The 19,995-nt window shown below is 40.5% G+C and overlaps 1 protein-coding gene across 1 annotated transcript; it reads right to left on the reverse strand.

Moving 5' to 3' along the window:
• Window positions 1–10,159: 10,159 nt before the first annotated feature.
• On the reverse strand, window positions 10,160–19,269 carry DPPA4 (developmental pluripotency associated 4). The gene is made up of 7 exons (XM_006192299.2): window positions 19,211–19,269; window positions 17,481–17,640; window positions 16,220–16,380; window positions 16,082–16,132; window positions 15,550–15,853; window positions 13,863–14,058; window positions 10,160–11,030 (listed from the first exon to the last, which is right to left on the reverse strand). The coding sequence occupies exons 1-7, from the start codon at window positions 19,232–19,234 to the stop codon at window positions 11,000–11,002; spliced, it is 927 nt and encodes a 308-aa protein (XP_006192361.2). The 5' UTR covers window positions 19,235–19,269; the 3' UTR covers window positions 10,160–10,999.
• Between the last annotated feature and the right edge of the window lie 726 nt (window positions 19,270–19,995).

Raw genomic sequence — 19,995 nt, forward strand, 5'->3', positions numbered from 1 at the left:
GACCCCTCCCCTGGGTTATTTTGAAGGCAGTACCAGACCTCATACTTTTCACTTATAAATTCAGGGGGGAAAAGTCTTTCTCTAACTATAATCACAATATCATTTTCATATCTAAAAATAATTTGAAATAATTATTTAATATTATCAAACTATTCAGCCTATCTAAATATCTAGCAGTATTTAAATATGCAATTGTCTCATATACTTTCCCGCATTTTCTTGTTTTAACAATCTGTTGGAATCAGGATCTAGATAAGGGCTACACACTGTCATTAGATACATGCCTTAAGTTTTCTTTAATCTGAATATTCTCCCTCTGTTTTTTATTTTCCTCACGAATTTTGTTGTTGTTGTTGTTTAAAGAATTATGTGAATTTCCTGTAGTTTTCTATCTGGATTTTGCTAATTTCATTTATTCCTCCATTTTAGGGTATTCTTTTGTCCTCTGTGTTTACTATAAAAGGGCTTGACCAGATTCAGCTCAGGGACTGATTTTTTTGTTGTTTTTTTTTTAACAAGAACACTTTCCTTTCTCTTCACTCATCTGACTCCTTTAAACTTATTTTTAATTGAAGTACATTTGACATGTAACATTGTGTAAACTTAAACTATACAACATATTATTTGATTCATTTGTATATCATAATACTATTGCCTTTGTAGCAATAATTAGCATTCTATTACTCTTTAAGGTTAAATGCCAATTTCCTGAAGGGACCCTAAAAGAGTTTGCTCTTGTTACTCTCACACGTTTCCTTCATATAATTCATTTAAATGTGTAAATCTGTATATATTTCCCATTTTGCTTATTTAACTGCATCTCCCCTAACATACAGCAGACACCAGAGAGCAGTGGTCTACCTGGAGCATTGCACTGTGTCTGGCTCAGAACAGAGACTAGATCAATGCTAGTGCTTCATACTGCATCAGCTTCCACTTTTCCCCTTCATGACACCAATCCCCTTTTGTGCTGCTGCTCTAAAGAATACGGTGAACACTGATAACAGACTGACCTGACTCTCCTACCAGACTGTGACACTTTGAAGTTCTCAGACTCATCTTTATTCTCCCCATGCTCAGCTCAGTGCCTGGGCAGAGAAAACTCTTAATTAGGTGCAACAAAGGACTTTTAAATCATGTTGAACCAACTTCAGTTTCAGGCTCAGTATATACCTCAAAACTCAAAAGCAGCCACTAATGGATGCTAAGCTATAAAAAATAACCTAGACTGTAAGGTACAGATTTTAAAAAGAAAGAAAAAATTGTTTATGAATATTAGCATCCTAATATTTATTCCAATAATAGACAATGGTTCTGAAATAAAAATGAATTACCTATTTCAAGTGTATTTTATTTACTATATGGTAAATTAAATATTTAAATGCGTGTGTTTCTTGTTTAGATAAGTGCTTTTCAAAAGCTTTTTTTTTAATGAGAGAAACATGCTCTATAATAGTAAATGTTTGTGGAGCACTAATACAAATCATAAAAGTGGAGCAACTCTGATTGAAAATTAAAAGCCCATAAGACATCCCACAGAACCCTAACTTTCTGAGAAACAGTTTAGAAATTCTGGTTCACTATCTTTACCAAGTGGAAGGAACAGCTACTGAGTTCTTCAGTTTTCTGAGTAGAAAATGAAAGTTGCACTCTGAAAAATGTTCTCAAGTTTGCCATGTCCTTCATTTCAAGAAATTCCCACTTTCAAGGACTATTGAAAATTCATTTCTACTTTAAAGCAGTGGTTACAGATCTTCACCTTCTGATTGAGAATAAATGAGCATTTTTGCTTTTTTTCTTTTGAGAAAATAACTTCTGTATCATGAAGCAACAGTCATGACTAGGAGAATCTTAAATTCAGAATCCAGATCAGTAGGGTCTCTCCTCTGTTCTGTATAAATCAGAGCAGGTGGTTAGGACAGAGCACAGTGTCCGGGGAAATAAGACAGGGAGAGCAACTTTTGATGAATGGACAAGGATTTGATTTGGCTGTAGATTCTCCAATAATAGTTGCAAATTTAGGTTTAACTCCACCAGCAATTACCCTTGGCAAGTCAAACCAAGTTTTTTTCCTATCCTCCTCTTTCCATATTAAATCCATACTGCATTTTCAAGATCTGTTTCCTTTGAGACAGATGGAGTGCATGTGAAACATGTTGGAGCTGGAAAGCTCAATTCACGTTGTCCTCTTGAAGTGGCTGCCAATTGGTGCGAAGAAATTTTGGACTCCTGAGCAATTGCCACTATATGAGGACTGTGAATGACAAAGGATGGGGACCCAGGCCAAGCAAAGCAAACTAAAGTCACTCCCTCCTAAGTCCCTAGAAGTCACTCACTTTCTGAATTTTCTACCTCTCACTCTTTACAAGTTCTACCTAACTAGCACACAAACATTTTTTAGCTCGTCCCACTTAAAACAAAACACACATCTCTTTTGACGCTATCATTTTACTTAACTACTGCTCTCTCCCTTCTTTGACTGTTCAAATTTTTTAACATAACTTCTTACTCTATCTAGTTCCTTTCCATCCTGGTCTCATGGTTTTTCTGGCTTCTCTTCCCCACCTAACTCCTAAAACACTGCTGTCCCATGGGGTTCATTTCTCTGCCCTTGACCATGCTTCATGCTTTCCTAGAGCAGCCTCACCCATTTTTCCAAATTCAACTTCCACCTACATGCTGACTCCCATATATGTATTTCTAGCCCAATTTTTTGTCTGCATTATTGACCCAAGTTTTGGAGTATCCTGCATACACTTCAAACATATTAGAAAACTAAACTCAGTGTCATTGCTATCAACTTTTCACCTTCTCTATTCCTTCTCTTTTGAGATGTATTATTATCCATCTAGTAATCTAAAGGCAGGAACATAGCAACTACTTACGAGACTCCTTCTCCTTACACTCCAATAGGTCAAAGTCCTACAGGTCAAACATGTACACATCTTGCTTGATTTTGTCTCTCCTGTGATTCTGCTGCCATTGCCTTATTTATTGGCTCGAGCATCTCTAATCAGTTGTTGAAATCTCTCACTGACCATATTACCTCCCAGCCGACCCATTCTTGATGCTACAAAATACTGATTATATGCTACCTCAAGCCGAGTCATGACTAGGGGAAAGTAGGATCTATGCACAGCAGGGTGGAATAGGAACCAGTTCCAGGGGTGGCCTTCCCACTATGGTAGCTCTTATCCCACAGGCCAAGGACCCAATGTGGGGTTACTTCAACTGTCAAGTATATCAACTCCAATGGTACATTCAGAGATTGGGACAATCATCCCTGGGTTTGTTCATAAAACCAGTGGGCCTCCTTTAGCTAGGTCTCCAGTTATAATTGGACTCCTTTATGCCTCCAATCTAACAAAAAGGGGAGCATGGTGACAATCTGAGCACCAAAGTCAATTCATACCCTGTGTCCAATAGTCCTCAAAATGTCTCATTTCTCTTTTCCAGTGTAGTCACATGGTTAACTGGCTGTTTCCCTTTGAAGGAAGGACTGGGGGAATCAGTATAAGGAATACTTGTTGTGGTGTTTATAGAGTCCTTCTTGCCAAGAAGCCAGCCATCTCACTACCTAGTGGGTTCTGGATCTGGAAGTCAGCTCAGGTCTGAGAGCTGAGTAAAAGACTGTGACTTCTTACTAGAGTGCTCTCAGCCTCCTGCTCCTCCATTCTTGACTTCTGACTGTAGATGTTAAGGCGCATCCTTTTCCACAATAGTTACATGTATCAAATCATTATGTTGTACACTTTAAACTTGTACAATGTCATATGTCAATTTTATCTCAGTAAAACTAGGAAAAATTAGAAGTGTTTACTTTCCAAAATTGAAAAAAAAAAAAGAAAAAAAGAATAGAAGCACCCTTGCTGGCTGCCCGTCTACTTCACCCCTAGGGACGCCATGCTCTGTTAGCCATCTCCACAGCCCCCTGTGAATCAAGCCCCCTTGGCTGCCCTCCAGCCCTCCTGGCCCTTGCAGCCTGCTGGTTTCTGCTGGTTAAATGCCACCATCTGACTCGTTTACTTCAGGGACCATCATCCCCAGAATGACACTAATAAGCCCAGTTCCACGACTGCCTCACCTACCATCAGCCTTGTCTTCAGAGGACCACTGACCTTCTCAGCATTCCTGGCACCCCTTCTGCAGCATGTTTCTGATGGCCTCGGTGGACGCTGGGGAATACCTCTGGTGGGTGTCCGGAGTCACAGAACTTGTTCATCTTTGCAGGCCCACGTTCATCGGCCTCTTTGCTCCTTCCTCTGTCCTCTGCCAGGGCAGCTTGGGCATTTACACTTTGCTCAGTGCTGGCTGTCACTTTCCCCAGACCTCTCAGAAGCATCCTAGCTGTGAATTTGTCCCATCTCCTAGGATCCTTGCTAGAATCTTAAGTCCTGAAAAAGGAGTAATTGTCCCCCAAGACTATAAATTCTTGCTTATCTAGTGTTGTATTCCAGCCCTTTTGATCAATTGCTTTCAAAATGTAACCCAAGAATTACTCCCCTAACTCCTGCCAGTACATTGGCTAATGTCTGTAGATTCTTTGGTGTATATTCTCTTTCCTGCCTTGCCAGGCTCATCGCTCCCTTAGCTGGGTTTTGAGAATTTAATTCTCAGTTATTGGCCTACTAGCTGGGAGAGGAGTTTGGAGAATTTTTGAAGGGAGCACCTGTTATTGTTACCTTTGATGGGGAGGGACCTGTGCAGCATCCTCCAGCGTACAAGTAGTGTTTGCTCTTACTAGGGAACTGAGGACCAACTCTGCAAAGTCTGAGAACTCATAGGGCTCTACAGAACTGACACTCCCAGGGACACCCACTCCAATATCTCTGCCTGATCTTTCAGGGTCTGAGATTTTTCCCAGTCAGGCTGCTGACTTTAGCATAACAGACCTGCCTTTGCTAAAATTGTAAGTCTCTGTATCTCTCCAACTTTAGCTATTAGAGCTTTTGTCTGCTGTTCAGCTGTGTCTGTTCACCTAACAACAGGAGGAATGGGCCTCTGTAATTTACTAGGGGCCCTTTGGCGTGCACATACATCTCATATTTAGTCTTCCAATACGTGTTAATGGCCTTCAGCTTCTCATTATCCCATTGATGGACATTAATATGACTTACCAATACCCAGTCAACTCCACTATCTTTATAGGCCCTTTACATCTACATTTTCCAAATGTCTGAATTATTGCACTTGCAAGGGCATTCCCCAGCGGGACATTTTTCCAGGTTACCTCCAGTGAAATCTTCAGCAGTTGGACCACTATCACGTCCCTATGTTTCTGACATAGCACTTGGAATGCGGTCCTTTTGTGTTCACCAGCAGTTCAATGAGCCAGTTCCCGAATCTCATCTTATCATCTGTTTTCTCCTAACTACTCCTGGCACAATATGTATTTGTTCATGTCTTCCAAGAAGCTGATGCCAAGCAGGGATTAGGTGTGCAAGAGATTTGCTGTAGAAAACAATTGGGAAGGAAAATAAGAAGAGAGCTGGGAGGCTGGGAGAGCTGTCAGACCATGATGAAGCTCTGACCCCTGTGCAGGATTGGGAAGGGAGTCTGAGTAGGAAGAGTCTTGAACTGCAGTGCAGTTCTAAGAAAGTTTCAGCAAGGCTGATAAGGAGTCCTTGAGTCTAAGCCACAAGCATGACCTTGCTTTAGAATCCCTGATACACTCAGTGGCTAGGAATAGCAGCTGGGAGTTACAGCACAGCCATGAGCCTCATAGCAGTGGAGTTAAAGATGGGGCCACTGACCCATCACTCTCTCTGCAGTACAGAGCTGAAAGGCATATTTGCGTGATCACCACACCGTAATGCTATACATCCTTGGATTGACTGCCTTGAAGAAAGGGAAGAGAAATAGGATATACTCGGGGTGGGGCACTCTTCGTCTGAGCACATCAACACTTTATACTTCCCTCTAAAATTATAATTAGACTCGATGGGAAAAGAACAGGACCAAATCACTTGACTTAGAAATCAGTTCAGGAATGAACATTGACATCTGCCAATAGAAAGTTTGTTATGGCAAATGGAGAGATGCTTTACAGAAAACCATTTTCAACCTATGGACTGTTAAATGGTAAATGGCTTGTTCAGTTACTTCCTTTCTAGTTGCAGCTAGTTAAAACTGAGCTTCTTACTTACAGTGCTGACTATTATCAGCCTTACTAGAGACTTTCTGGGTCCAGGACTCACACGTGGCAGCAACAGTAGCTAGGGCGACTGCTAGCTATCACAGGGGTTGTCAGGTCTGGACCCTTTCCTTGAATGTAGCATAGCTGTACAGTCCCTTGGTCTGAGTTACTTATCACAAAACTTTAAGCCTTGTCCAGGTAATGGTGATCACTCCCATCTCCTCTCTTTTAGGTCTGTGCTGAGGCATTGCTGAACTGGCTAAAAATCAGGTCTTTCTCTCTCTCACTTTTTTTCTTTTCTTTCATTTTTTTTTTTTTTTTTTAGTTTTTGGTTTTAGTTGAGGTATACATATATATATTTTTTTCCTTCCAGTTTTACTGAGATAATATCAGCTGTCTTCTCCAGTGCGACAATTTCTGGACCATTTCTGCTGAGGTAAGCATATTCTGCAAACAGGTCTCTTGATCAGTGTCCAAAAGTGAGGGTACCACTACCATTTAAAAAAAAAAAAGAATGTTAGTTATTTCAGTAGTTCAAAATGGAGTATAGAGAGAGGGATATATGGAAATAGAGACCAAGAATAATGTCTTCCCCTTCTTTATCTCTCTGCTTTCTCTGTCCTTGCTTCATACCAAAATTAGGCAAAATGATTATATGTAAGAATTATGACTTTACATAATTACTGCCTCCCTAATAAGTGATTTTTTAAAATATGCATGTTTACACAGTCTCTCATAAATTGCTTTTTGTTTCTGTAGAAAATAAGAGGGAAATAAAAGTTAATAAAAGGATGCAGAACAAATTCCGAGCAGCACAAATTCCCAATTTACTAACCTTGCTATCAGTACTCAAATTATGTTATTGGCACCCTCTACATAAAGTGTCTCAAGCTAGCCCATTTATAAGAGGCAGACTGGTCGGCAAGGGAAGTATTCTATTTGGGGCAACTTAACATTGAAGAACAGAAGCTAAGACAGAATTTAATAAAACAGTCATAAATAGCATTTGCATAGACCTTCAATTTATGAAGTATATTATATATAGTGTCTCATTAGTTCTTATAATCCTGTCAGATAAATATTATTACTATTGCTATTTAAGTAACAGATGCTGAATATCAATCAGCAACTAAGATAGCAGAGCTGGTCTCAAACTTAGATTGTAGACTTCTTACTTCCTTAATCTTTGCAGGTCATTAACACTTTACCCAACATGCATGTGTGCTATCTTTTTCTTTTTTATAGCCTCCACCCACAGGTCAGATCATTACATTAGATTGTAGTTGAGATATGTTAACCATCTAGGGAAATGAAGTTTTAGAATTTAACAGAGTTGACCACTATTTTCATTTTACAATACCCTCCATACTACATACAAATCACCTGCATTCCGTTACTGCCTTCTACTTGTCAGAACTCCTTACACACTCCTGCATTCTAATTAAGGCTAGGTATTTTCTCACAGATGAACATACTTAAATGTATTCTTCTTTCAAAATATAGCTATCCCTAACACATTATAAAACAATAACAAATATCATTTTTTTGAGTTATTCTATCCTGTTGTCCCTGCAATATACTACTTTTCCCATTCCTCATTGGCCCAGAAGATTCACCAAAATCCTTGTAGGATTTTTGTTGCAAAAAGTGACAAGCTGAATCTAAATTAATAAGAAAACAAACAATTTAACAACAAAAAAGGGAAAAATACTTTGCTGCTTCATCAAGAAGCTGTATGGAGGGTAAACTAATACAATTAAGATACCACAATACACCTATTAGAATAGCTAAAATTTAAAAGTCTGATCATATCAAGTGTTGATGAAGATACAAAGCAAGTGGATATCATTTGTTTCTGGTGAGACTACAGTATGTCACAACCATTTTAGAAAACAGTGCGGGAGTTTCTTATAAAGCTAAACGGATACTTAGCATTTAATTCGGCAATCTTCTTCCTTGGATATTTACCCCCAAATGAGTGAAACTTGAATGTTCACACACAAAAAAACTATATATGCAGGTTTATAAAGGGCTTATTTATAATCACCAAAACCAAGAAATTACCAAATATCTTTCAACTGATGAACGATGTAGGAGCAAAAAACTCTTCCATGTACTTTGGCTGGTCTCATAATTATATTGACATCAGACAGATTAACAGAAGAAAACCAAATTTTGTATGTGTGGGAGCCCCATTAAAATATACTGCTCCCTGTCAGTCAGGTAATTAAGGCTTATGTACCACCCACCAGAGTCTAACCCGCCAACCTCTCTTGCTAGGCGTAAATACCTGCTTAACCGGTCTTCTCTAGCACACACCCTCTTCCCTCTCACCCTTTCTCCATACTGCAGGCAAATAATCTTTGAAAAATGCAAATCTGATATTTCAGCCCAGCCCCTTGAACTCCTAAATGGCTTCCCTGTATTTTTTAAGATAAAGAGAAAGCAAAGGCTTTCTCTTGTCTGGGCTTCCATTCCTTTCCAGTCTCATCCAATATCTATGTTCCCTGGTTCTGAACTCCCAACACACTGGCCTTTTAGTTTTGTTACCCATCTCAGGAGCCTCCCAGACCCTTTCAACCAGCTGGAATGTCCTTTTTTTTTTTCAATTTAACTCTTACTTGCCCTAGATTCTGATGTCAGCTCAAAACTCTTTCTCAGAGAAAACCATCCCTTAGGTGATGGACTCAGAAATGAGAAGTAACACCTTTTGGAGTGATTTACTTCCTCCAGGCCATTCAATTCTAGGCATTCCTGGCCACGAACAAAAGATGACTTCAAGCTAATTCTTCTAAGGTCCATTTTCTTCATTTTGTCTCTTACGTTTCCCCCTCACTACTGGAAGTTCTTTCTCTTCTTATCTTTCAAAAACTGCCAGTTTACAGCTATATCCTTCAGGTAATGGTGATTGAAATGTTGGGCAATTACTGCTGTTCTTATGACCTTTGGCCTCCATGGTCTAAAACAGGAGGGTGAAGGTGGGTGGGTAGAGCTCAGTAATAGGGCATGCTTAGCATACAAGAGGACCTGCTTTCAATCCTCAGTACCTCCATTAAAAACAAAAAAACAGGAGGGTGGGGCATGGGGTGGGGACACAGTTCCTGCTAAGCAATTTAAACAGAATTTACTAGAGAACTTCTAAAATAGTATTTTGGAGGGAATTAAACATGACATTTAAGGAGGAAATAGAAAATAGAATGCCGGGTGCTTAACACAACAGAGAAACTTTTTCTTTCTAAGAGGTAACTCACAGAAATTTTCCTGGAGAATATTGAGTAAAATTAGATAGTATTTAGTAATAAATTAGATAGGACAGAAGTTGATGTTTTAATGTTGATTCCTAAATAAACTGCGATCCATCTCCTTTTATAATTCACTTCAAATCTTTTCATTCCTCATTCACGAAATGTTTACTGAGCACCAACTATGCGTCACAGGCTGTTCTAGGAGGTTGTGATACCTAAGTGCACAAAACTGACAGAAATCCTTTTATACTATTAGAGAAAGACAAACAGTAAATAACAAATTAACATATTTAGAGGAGATGTGTGATGAAAAAACAGAAAGTAGGGTAAGGGGGACTCAGGGGTGGAGAAACAGCTTGTGATTTTTGATAGGGGTTCAGAGTATGCCTTTTCGACAAAGTAAAATTCAAAAAAAGACTTAGATTTACCATATTGACATGTGGGTGCATTTCCAAGCGACAAGGCCCTAAGGAGAGAGTGTATTGGTTATAATCAAGAACAGCAAAGGCAGGATGCTGGAGATGAGGCCAGAGATGAAGGGGCATGGACGCTGTACAAGACACTTTAGCAAAGGCCTTGGAGGGCATTACAAGGACTTTGGTTTTTCCTCTGAGCAAATGAGATCCACGGGAGGGTTTTGAGCAATGTCATGATCTGACTCACATTCCAAAAGGATCATTTCACATATACAAATGAGTATTTTATTTTAAAATAAAACTTTTTATTGAAATTTTTTCAAACACAAGTTGGTATAACACCTGTATTTTCTGTACCTCACTGACCAACTGTGAACGATTAATGCAATATTCTTTCTGTGTACTCTGTGTCTATAATCCTGTATAACCACAACACAGTTATCACAACCAAGACATTTAATATTGCTACAGTATCACTCAATATCCAATCAACATTAAATTTTCCCCAATTATTCCCCAAATACCCCTTTTACTAGGGGAACTATAATTTATCTTTCAATCAGGACATTAAAAAATTATATATAACTTACACACAGGTAAAACATAGACATCTTAAGTGCATAGCTCTGTGAATATTTACATATGGATACGCCTAAGTAACTGTCCCCCAAAACAAGGTAAGCTCACTCACTTATGCCGAGACAACAGGGATAATCAGGACTGATTGCTTGTGAATAGATTCATATTAAATTTTTCTGGCAAGAATATTATCAGTGACCTATTTGTATCACATCAAAACACACTTCTGTTTGTATCATTACCTGGTAATGATGAGTTTGTTTATTTGGTTAAGGTATACATAACCAAATTTCAGTTTCTGTCTATAGGCCTCATCTTGCCCAATGTAGAAATTTACTTGAGGCACCTTCAGAAAAATTAATTCCATTCGGTGAATTTGTATTTTTTAAATTTCCCCATCTCCTTCCTCCTCTGCTCCCTTAGGGCTGGGGATCTTGGGCGGGATGGCCACGTCCTCTTTCGCTTCCTGTCAGGCAGTTCACAGGCTCTTGCTCAGGCAGGAAACATGGAGAGTGTGGAGCAGCCTGAGTCCAGCTGTCAAATGGCACCATGGAGTTGGCTGTAGTCATTTCTCTGTCATTAATTATAATCACAGCCGCATCCCATTTCCAGGTATTGTAATCTCATTGCAGACTTTTTGTTAATACTTTATTCCTATAAAGCAAATGAAATGTTTTAGAATTGAGATGAAATATCAAGTTGCATTCTTGAAAATAACCAAGAAACCCATTCCTGGAATGCCAATAAAATTGCCCTTAAACTTCAGGATCCTGAGTGGGAAGCATGTGGCCACATCATCAAGGAATGACAATCATCCAATGCATCATGTCTCTCTAATATGTTCCTTTCCTGTTCAGCTCATGGGCAGGAGAGGCCCCAGATAGAACTTTAACATTTGCCCAGTGGCCCACATATCCCATTAAAAGGATATCCAAAGGGACCTCAATTCTCTTCAAGTTGCTCAGCATAGAATTGTGGTGAGAAGCAGGACTGCCAAAACGGGAAAAAAATGAGTGTACACTCACGTACTTGGTCCTGTAGGATGTGGTAATTATGACAGTGCCTGAGGGTGGCCACTGCAGGCTGGTGGATGGGGAGTCTAGCCTAAGAAGCCCACTCACTCCAGGCTTCTATCCTCAGCCAGCTGTCCTAGACCTTGGTGTTCAATCATCGTGACACCAAAGATAGGTCCTCAGCAGCCCAACAGAGAGCTCACAATGAAGCCTAGGATGGTTCCTGGACAACTGCAGGGGGGCAGATGGATCCCTGGGAACCAAGTGTGGGCTGCACCAAGTCCCTCTGTTCAGAGGGATGATCTTTCCATCCTCCTACTCCCCTAGTCCCTCCCACTCCTCCCCAAGCCCCACCCCAAGTAAGCCCAGCAGCACTCAGCCCTCTTTAGCGCTGACAGTTCCCTTTGAGCATCTTACTGCTCCTCCTCTCCACTTGTGCCTTTTAGAAAACACCTCCATTTACAGCCTCTACTCTCCATCCCTTGTTCAACCAACACCAAATTATCTACGTTCTTTACTGCTTTGAATCTTTTACGTTTTCCAAGCAAGTATGTTATCTGTACCTTCTTCAGCTTCATTTGATATTACTTATGACAATTTCCCTTTGGAAATTCTCCCCATCGACTTCATATTTCAGCTTTTCTCTTTGTTTCTTTTCTGTCTCCTTTAACATGCCCCTAAAATACTGCTGTTCCTTGAAGCTCTGTCCTCAGGCCCAGTGCAACTCTTGTCCTTAACAATGTTTAACTATTAACTACCAAATACCTATTTAGAAGCCAGGTGTCCTTTTTTGGCCCCACACAAGGTGCCAGGCCCTTTAAACTTTCCCACAAGATTTTTCTCATTGACCTTATCCCCTTCCCTCCTGGGCAGTGTAAGCCTCAGTCCATTTACTTGCTTAACGTGCTTCAGTGGCCCATCACCCAGGGGTGATGCACCTGACTTCAGACTCCTTGTCCCTCCCTGACTACTGGAAAGTGTTCAAAAAATTTTGCACATGAACGTTTTTCTTTAAAACTGCACATAAGTTTCCCCAATAGGTTCTCAATAAACATAGTGGTCTTTCGGAATAAAAGTTCCTTTACAGGCATATAAACTTCTTAATAACATCTTAATTTTAGTACTATAGGTGGCTTTTGCATACTTTCTGGTCCAATGGCTCCTCATTTTAGAGACATGGAAACCGAGGCCCAGAAAAGTTGTGTCATGTGTCACGTTATTGAAATGACTGCTGCTAGAAACAGGACTGCGGTCCAGGACTGCTCTTCCTTGACCCACCACTGCTGTTGCTGCTTCAAAACTGTACCCCACCCGCACCCCAACCAAGTTTGTCAATTTTAGTGGCTTATTTTAATAAAAAATTTTCCCTATTCACATTTAGGAAGAGAAATCTTAACTAATTAGCTCGACAAACTAGAGAACAACAAATTTATCCAGCCCCTTCCATCAGATTTATTCCTCACCATTTTCTTTAGTATGTTGATTTTAATTTGGCTCGAAACTTAAAAATTACAGAGAACAGCCTTTTGTAGACTTCCTTCTGTTCTCTTCATAACTGTGCTTCTAAAACTTGTTTGGTGATTACAAAGATACTTCATTGACCATATCACATAACTAATAAAACCTATCAAAAGAACACCACTGGCTACCAGGTAAACTAAACTTTCCAACATTTAAAACTTACTATAATTTGATCACAAACTAATGATATTACTCAAAATCTATAATGCTCAGTTTGGGCCAATTTTTTTTTTTGCATATATCATGTATTTCCATCTTCATGACTTTGTTCAAACTAATCCCACTTGCTGGATTAATACCCACTTTTCTTTTTTTTAATGCTTGCTACATGCAAGAGACAGTGCCCAGAACTCTAAATACGCTAACATTTAATTTTCATGTTATTGTCACATAGGATTCTACCCATTTTATAAGTGAGAAAACCAAGATTTTTTTCCGAGCATATCCTGTCACACAGAACTACTTACAATTTCTACTTTGTCCTAAGTTCTTTCACAGCCTTGACACTGGTCCCTATTCTGAAAAATGACCTTACTCCTCCTTTCCATCTAGTCAGTTCTCTTAAGAAACCTCTTCTTTGATGCCGGTTATCACTTGGTAATACAGCTATTTACATTCCAGTCATTAGGCTGTTGGCTGCTTAACTGAAGGTTTTTTTTTTTTTTTCGCTAGCCATTATTTCTGTGTAGTGCATACACCTGGAATATAGTAATTACACAATGGTTGCTGCTCCAAAATTATGGGTTTCCAGATAGAAGCAGTAGGCCCTGACATGAAAATGGTCTTTTACCTAGGGATACACTTATTTTAGGTAGTAATTTTTGTGAAACTCTTTACTGACAACTTGTACTAAAAATACAGGGCTAATTAAGATTAATAAGTATTTCCTCCCTCTCCCATAAATAAAACCAAGTGCCCACTTGTAGTTTGTAGACAAGTACCAGGTCATTACCTTCGAACGCATTTGGGGCACAGCATATTGTCCTCCAGGTGTGGAGGTGGGACGTTGCTGGCAGGTAGCAGGAAGAGTGCAGACACTGTCCTTCGTTTTTCAGGAACCCAAGGCTGTCCAGCATGAAACTGCAAACGAACCCAGCCCTCGGTGTTAGCAGGGAGACTTCTCCCATGGACCACGCACCACCTGACCCCTGGGGAAGAGAAGACAGATAAGTATGAACACAGCAAGGCCAAATTCTAATGTTTGAGATTGCACCATGACCTTTGACTCTACTGCCAGCTCTCAGATATGAACGCTGGAAACCTAACTTGACCTATTCTACCCTGTTCTTCTTTAGAAAACAAGGCAAAAACAGTTCCTGTCAAATCTTTAAAAAGAAACAAAAATACATTTAGAAATAGTATAGCAGCAGGTGGGTAAACAGAAGACAGTGTAGGGGAGGCAAAACTTAACCTCTGCCCACCACAGGTTTTCACCTGGGTCTCTTAAGAAAAAGATTAACAAGGCAAAACCAGTTTATCAGTTCCTGCAGCACACATCATGCAGGAGAAAACACAAAAACAACTCAAAATGGCGGCTTAGAATTCCACCTTCGACAAAGAACTTCATACATTTGTAAAGAAATGACAGAACAAAGGAAAGCAGTTTTAGGCTTCCAAGGGTGGCAAACAGCGGGAAGGGAAATATAAATACATGGGAGGAAACCATGGATGGATCCACTGGATAGGGCTTGTTTGCAGGTTGCTCTGGTGCCAACGTAGTGGATAAGTCTGTCTCCAACAAAAGAACAGATACCCTGCTTTGGGGAAGAAAAGGGGGAGCTTCTTCTGGGTTGGCTGCTTTTTAATTGCCTTCAGCTCAAAATAACTTTTGTAACAAAGTGGCATATTTTCGGGGTGACATTCTGGTTTCCTTCAATAGAAAGACTAAACCAGAGTGGTCTGGGAAGGCCTTCATAAGATCAGGGGTCTCAACTCTTAGCAGGCACTATAATGTGCTGGCCAGGTTATGGTCTTCCTTAATTTTGTCCCCTGTGACTCTTACAATAACATTATGAGGTAGGGATTATAATTAACCCACTCTACTGTGAGGAAACTGGGAACTAGATTAAATAACTATTAAGATCACTTATTTAACAGATGCTAGAGGATTCAGGGCTGTAGCTCAGGCAGTTGATTTCAGAGCCTGCGTTTTCTTTTAATTCCTCAAAGAAGGAGAAAGGATCAAGCCAGATTGTGACCCCCTTCTGAGGACCTCAGTAATCTAGAGCAGCGGTTCTCAAAGTGTGGCCCCCAGATTAGCATCGTCTGCAGTGCCTGGGAAATTTTTTAGAAATGCTAGTCCCCAGGCCCTACCCAGACCTGAATCAGAAAAACACGTGGGTGGAGCCCGGGAATCCCCAGGCTTTCACATGATGTGGATAATACCTAGAAATTAATCAGAGGTTAATATCGATTAAACTTATTTTCCATCGGAACCAGAACCAGTTCTTCTTCTTTTTTTTTTATCCTTTTAGAGCAGTTTCAGGTTCACAACAGAATTGAGCAGAAAATACAGAGAGTTCACACGTAGCCCTCCACACCCACACATATATACTCCCCTACCCTCAACATACCTCATCAGTGTGGCATATTTGGCACAACCGATGAATCACAGAACCAGTTCTTAATATTGAGCTTACCATAGGCCTCTTGTGACTCCACTGACTCCACCTTCCCAGCCCCCGCTGCAGTTCTGCTCCAGGAGGCAAACAGAGCTTCTGGGTCAGAAGTTGATAAAGTTATATCATCTCCTTCTTGGAGAGCGGGAGGCCCTTCAAGGGCAGGTGCCCCCTCCTCAGAGGAAGCAGCCACTTTAGGAGAATCAGTTCTATCAGAGGACATCTTTTTATCAGAACTTCCCAGTAGCAGTTCCCACTGGGCCATCTTTGCTTTCCTTCGTGATGCCGATAGGATCCTGGCCTCCTTTGCTGTGGCAGGAATGTCCTGCAAAGAGAGTTTGAAAGATTCAAGTGCTATCAGAAGTGCAGCCTCTTTGATTACTCTGTGCACAGAGCTGGCGAAGACTGAGGATGGGGGATGCTGTCCCTTGTTAGAAGGAGTGAAGGGGGGACGGGGTAAGACAACTCCTTACTCACTTTTTGATGCTATTTTAGGTAATTAGGATTGAGAATGAAACCTCCCACCCTGCCAAATTCCCTACAAATTACTCACCTTTTGATGAGGGTAAGCATACTCGCAGAGTCGTTTATATCCCTCTAATTTCTAAGACAAGAGAAAAATGAGTTAACAATCAAAGTTAGGTTCGTACTCTTCCTCCCAAGAGCATCGTCTCCCGCTCAGGACTCTCACCTGACCCTTGGTGCTCAGTTTCAATTGCTGGCACCAAGCCCGCAAAACATCTCGGTGAATCAGGTTGACTGGCGGCAGTTTAGAAGGTAATGGAGGAATTGGTATCCTCTTCTGAGATCTTACGCTGTCACTACATTGTGGCATCTTTTGTGGACAGCAAACTGAAGGAGAATGGGATAAAATCAGCAATAATTAACTTTTGTGTAGCCTTTTAAAATGTCAAAATTTCAATCACTTTTAGTTCACTTAGTCTACTCCCCACTGTACAGTTAAATGACTTGCCAAAAACCATGGAAACTCCAAGGGACAGAACCTCAAACCTATGACTGGCAATATTTCTGAATTCCTCAACTTTTACTTTCTAAAACTCCCCACTACTCACACTCACTTCCTCTTTTGTGAGAGTTTTAAACCACAGACTGAGGAAGGGAGGGTATAGATCAGTGGTAGAGTGAGTGATTAGCACGCACGAGGTTCAATCCTCAGTACCTCTGTTAAAAAATAAAACTAATTACCTACCTCCTTCAAAAAAAAAAAAAAAAAAAATTTAAACCACTTCTCCAAGGAGGTTGACCTAGAGATTGCACTTCCAATGCAGGGAATGATAGAAGCTTTAGACCTGAGATCATAAATACTCAGCGATGCCTTGCCCTCTCACCACAAAACAAAATAAACCATCCAGCAATGCTACACAATCACTAATACCCATAATTCTGGCAACCCACCCCCATCAGAGCGAACTCCGGTCTCACTACAGGCAGGCCTCCTTCTGCTGCTCCTCACACACACTCTCACCACTCAGGAAAGACTTGTGGAGCACACAACAGACACAACTACAATGGCACTAATAGTTGCTCGGTCTACTGAGTGCACGTTACTGTCAGATAGAGTATAGGTGGTTTACCTAATTATTCTGTGTAAATTACAACTGACCATCCACCCTGACCTCAACCCAACTCAGCACGGTAGCTATTATCCTCAGTTTTTAGAACAAGAAGTGGAATTTCAAGGATGAGATTTCAGATTTATAGCTGTCTGTCCCCAGATCATTGCACATTGAGATCCTTAACTCCCTGCAGCTAGAGAAGGCAAAATAATGATCAGAACCAGGAGGTAAGATTTAAGCTAGGCTTCAAAGAAGTGTAGGATTTGCAGAATACAGGATGGAGATTTCTCCCATATTTTTTCTACTTTTTCAGAAAAATCCCTCCGTCTTCTTAGACCCAAGGAAATAGAATTTGAGGACTTATGGATCTCTTACCTTCGTCATTTTCCCCAGATCTTTTTCTTTTTGTCCCCTTCGCTGAGTTTTTTGGTATCTTTGGTTCACCAGAAGCCCTCTGTTCGTCTTCCGCTTCTACTGATGTAGATTTGAATTTGCTGCTCATATATTCTTCCTCTGACTCCTTTGTGGAGTTCCCCTGGGGATAGAGGGACTGGTCAGTCATTCCTCTGGTGTCCCACCCACCACATACACTACCTAGCTTAAGACATTTCACATCTAAGGCGCCAAGACGGTCACTGAACTCCGCTGGCAACGTGGATTCTTTTCTGGATATCATCTTAATACTCAAGTCTATTTATAACATAGGTAAGCAGTGATGGGGAAGTGGACAGCCAATTTGAAAGTATGAAAAAAGAGTCTCTCTCTCTCTATACAGTCTTACACACACATATATATACAAAAGAAGTAGAAGAAACTAGCTTCTGCTTTGAAGAAAGCCCGTACATACATCGCCCATTACGTCCATTAGCCCTCTCCTGGAAGGGTTTTTTCCCCTTTCCTCTTACCCTCCTCGACCTCCTCTGGATAAAACTTTCCCACACTATTGCCCCAAGGTCCAGCCACAAAACTCCCTTCCTTTCCAACCTAGTTACTTTGCCTGAAGGGATATCACTCAGCTCCACACACTCTACCCTCCCTTACATTTATAGTCTTAGACCTTATTCCTCTTTTCAGAATCTCACAAGTGTGAGTTCATCTTTATAGACCAATACAGATCTACTATGTGCTGCTTCATTCCTGCCATTTAGTTGCAGTTTTACATTTGATTGTGTGATTTGATCAATGCCTGTTACTCCAATTATAAACTCCACAAGGGTAGAATTCCTTTCCGTTTCATTGTAGATACTCTATAAATATTGGTTAATTAAATCCAAAGAAACAAGAGAAGAACAGTGCGGTTCTTTGATATCAAGAAACTAACATTTTTTGAGTCTCTATCTTCCATCAGGTCTTGTTTGACACACTCTTTTTTCTTTCCTTTAACCCTCACAGCAACCTGGTGACAATTTATTACTTCGTTTTTCCGATGCATAAGCTGAGGTTCAGTAAGGAAGGTTATGTAAGGAAGAGCACACAGGTAGGTTTAAGATAGAAACTAAACTCCAGATTTGCTACCAAATCTAAATCCTATCACCTCCAAGATGGGAGTATGGGACAAATTAACATTTGTATGGCATTTTTACATCTCTATAGCAGGTTTACATTCATATTCAGATCTTACATTTGCATAACCCTTATGCAGAGTACTCACTTTGCGGCCTCACAAAAATCAATTAAAACTGGGAAGGCAAAAACGACCCAGTTCTAAGAAAGGAACCCAGGGAGCGCCCAGGCTTCCCCCTGGGTTCCCCAGCAGAGTAGTTCAGTTTTTCTGAACAAGCCCCACAGCCTCTCCAACTTCAATGCTGTCTGCAGTGCTCGTCAATATATCTGGTTTCTGATTATTCCTCGGCCCTAACGGCCCTGGGGAAAAGCTGAATCCTGTGTCTTTAGAAGGTAAATTAAAGAATCACGTCCAAGGTACCAGGGAGCAATCATATCCAGGACTTTATGTTTCTTTTCTTTCTTTTTTCTTTTTAACAAGTAAAGAGAAGGAAATTCTAAGACATTCTCTTCTCCACAAGAGGGATTAAGTGTGCTCCACGGAGAGAGAAAAGAAGACTCACAAAGACAGACAAAAATAAACCCATTCAAATTGTATTTACCTCTTTGTCGTCTGTGCTCTCCATACTCAGAAAAGAAGTCAAGGTTGATAAAACGAAGATTCTCCTTACTCCCGAAATGACCCCTGGCCCAAGATTGCTCTTTTAAAAGGCTCCTCCTACTTCCGCCACTCTCAGGCACTTTCCTTTAGCTCCTCCCCTCCTGTCCCTCCCCGGCAACTTGTGAACGCTAAGCTTCTGTACTTACTCATGAGGTGACTCTTGCATGAATGAGTACATAGTAACATTCCTGGCCCTTTTCTATGAGTTTTTTTTTAAGCATAATTACTGATGATGTGGTTCCGGAGACACTGTGAAGTTGAATACTCCTTCAGAAAAATTAGAGTCAAAGGAAAGTTACTAGAGCCTTCTCAATAGGATGTGTGAAGGGATTTAATGATGGAACTTGAGGAAACCACAGAATTCTGGGCCAGACCTGTGGCTTGAAGAAAGTAAAACCGTTTTCATGCAACATACACATTTCATTTCTCAAGCAAGTTACTCAACCAATTAAAACTTTAGTTTTCCATCTGTACTAATAACTGGCAACTTCCCATCTGCCGGCAACTAAACATAATAGTTTTAAAAGTCCACTGAGTATCTATTTCGTACTAAATTCTGGGTTTAAAAGTTCACAGCCATTATTTTACCGTTCTTTGTTTCATAGACGACAAAGCTATGTATAAAATTGTGTTGGTAACTTGCTCAATGGCACAGCAGGTGAAAACCAGAAATCAAGTTTAGGTCCGCCTGATCCTGCCTCTCCAGCCCCTAACTAAACAAGGTCA

Source organism: Camelus ferus, chromosome 1, assembly GCF_009834535.1.
Source record: "Camelus ferus isolate YT-003-E chromosome 1, BCGSAC_Cfer_1.0, whole genome shotgun sequence".
Lineage (NCBI taxonomy): Eukaryota > Metazoa > Chordata > Mammalia > Artiodactyla > Camelidae > Camelus > Camelus ferus.

Bases quoted from the DNA above. Each gene is read 5' to 3' on its own strand.
- DPPA4 (XM_006192299.2), bottom strand. From the start codon at position 19,234: ATGGAGAGCACAGACGACAAAGAG. The intron at 17,641-19,210 runs GTAAATACAATT...CTCTATCCCCAG, and splicing joins AGAGCACAGACGACAAAGAG to GGGAACTCCACAAAGGAGTC. The intron at 11,031-13,862 runs GTAATGACCTGG...TTTGCTTTATAG, and splicing joins TGCCCCAAATGCGTTCGAAG to GAATAAAGTATTAACAAAAA.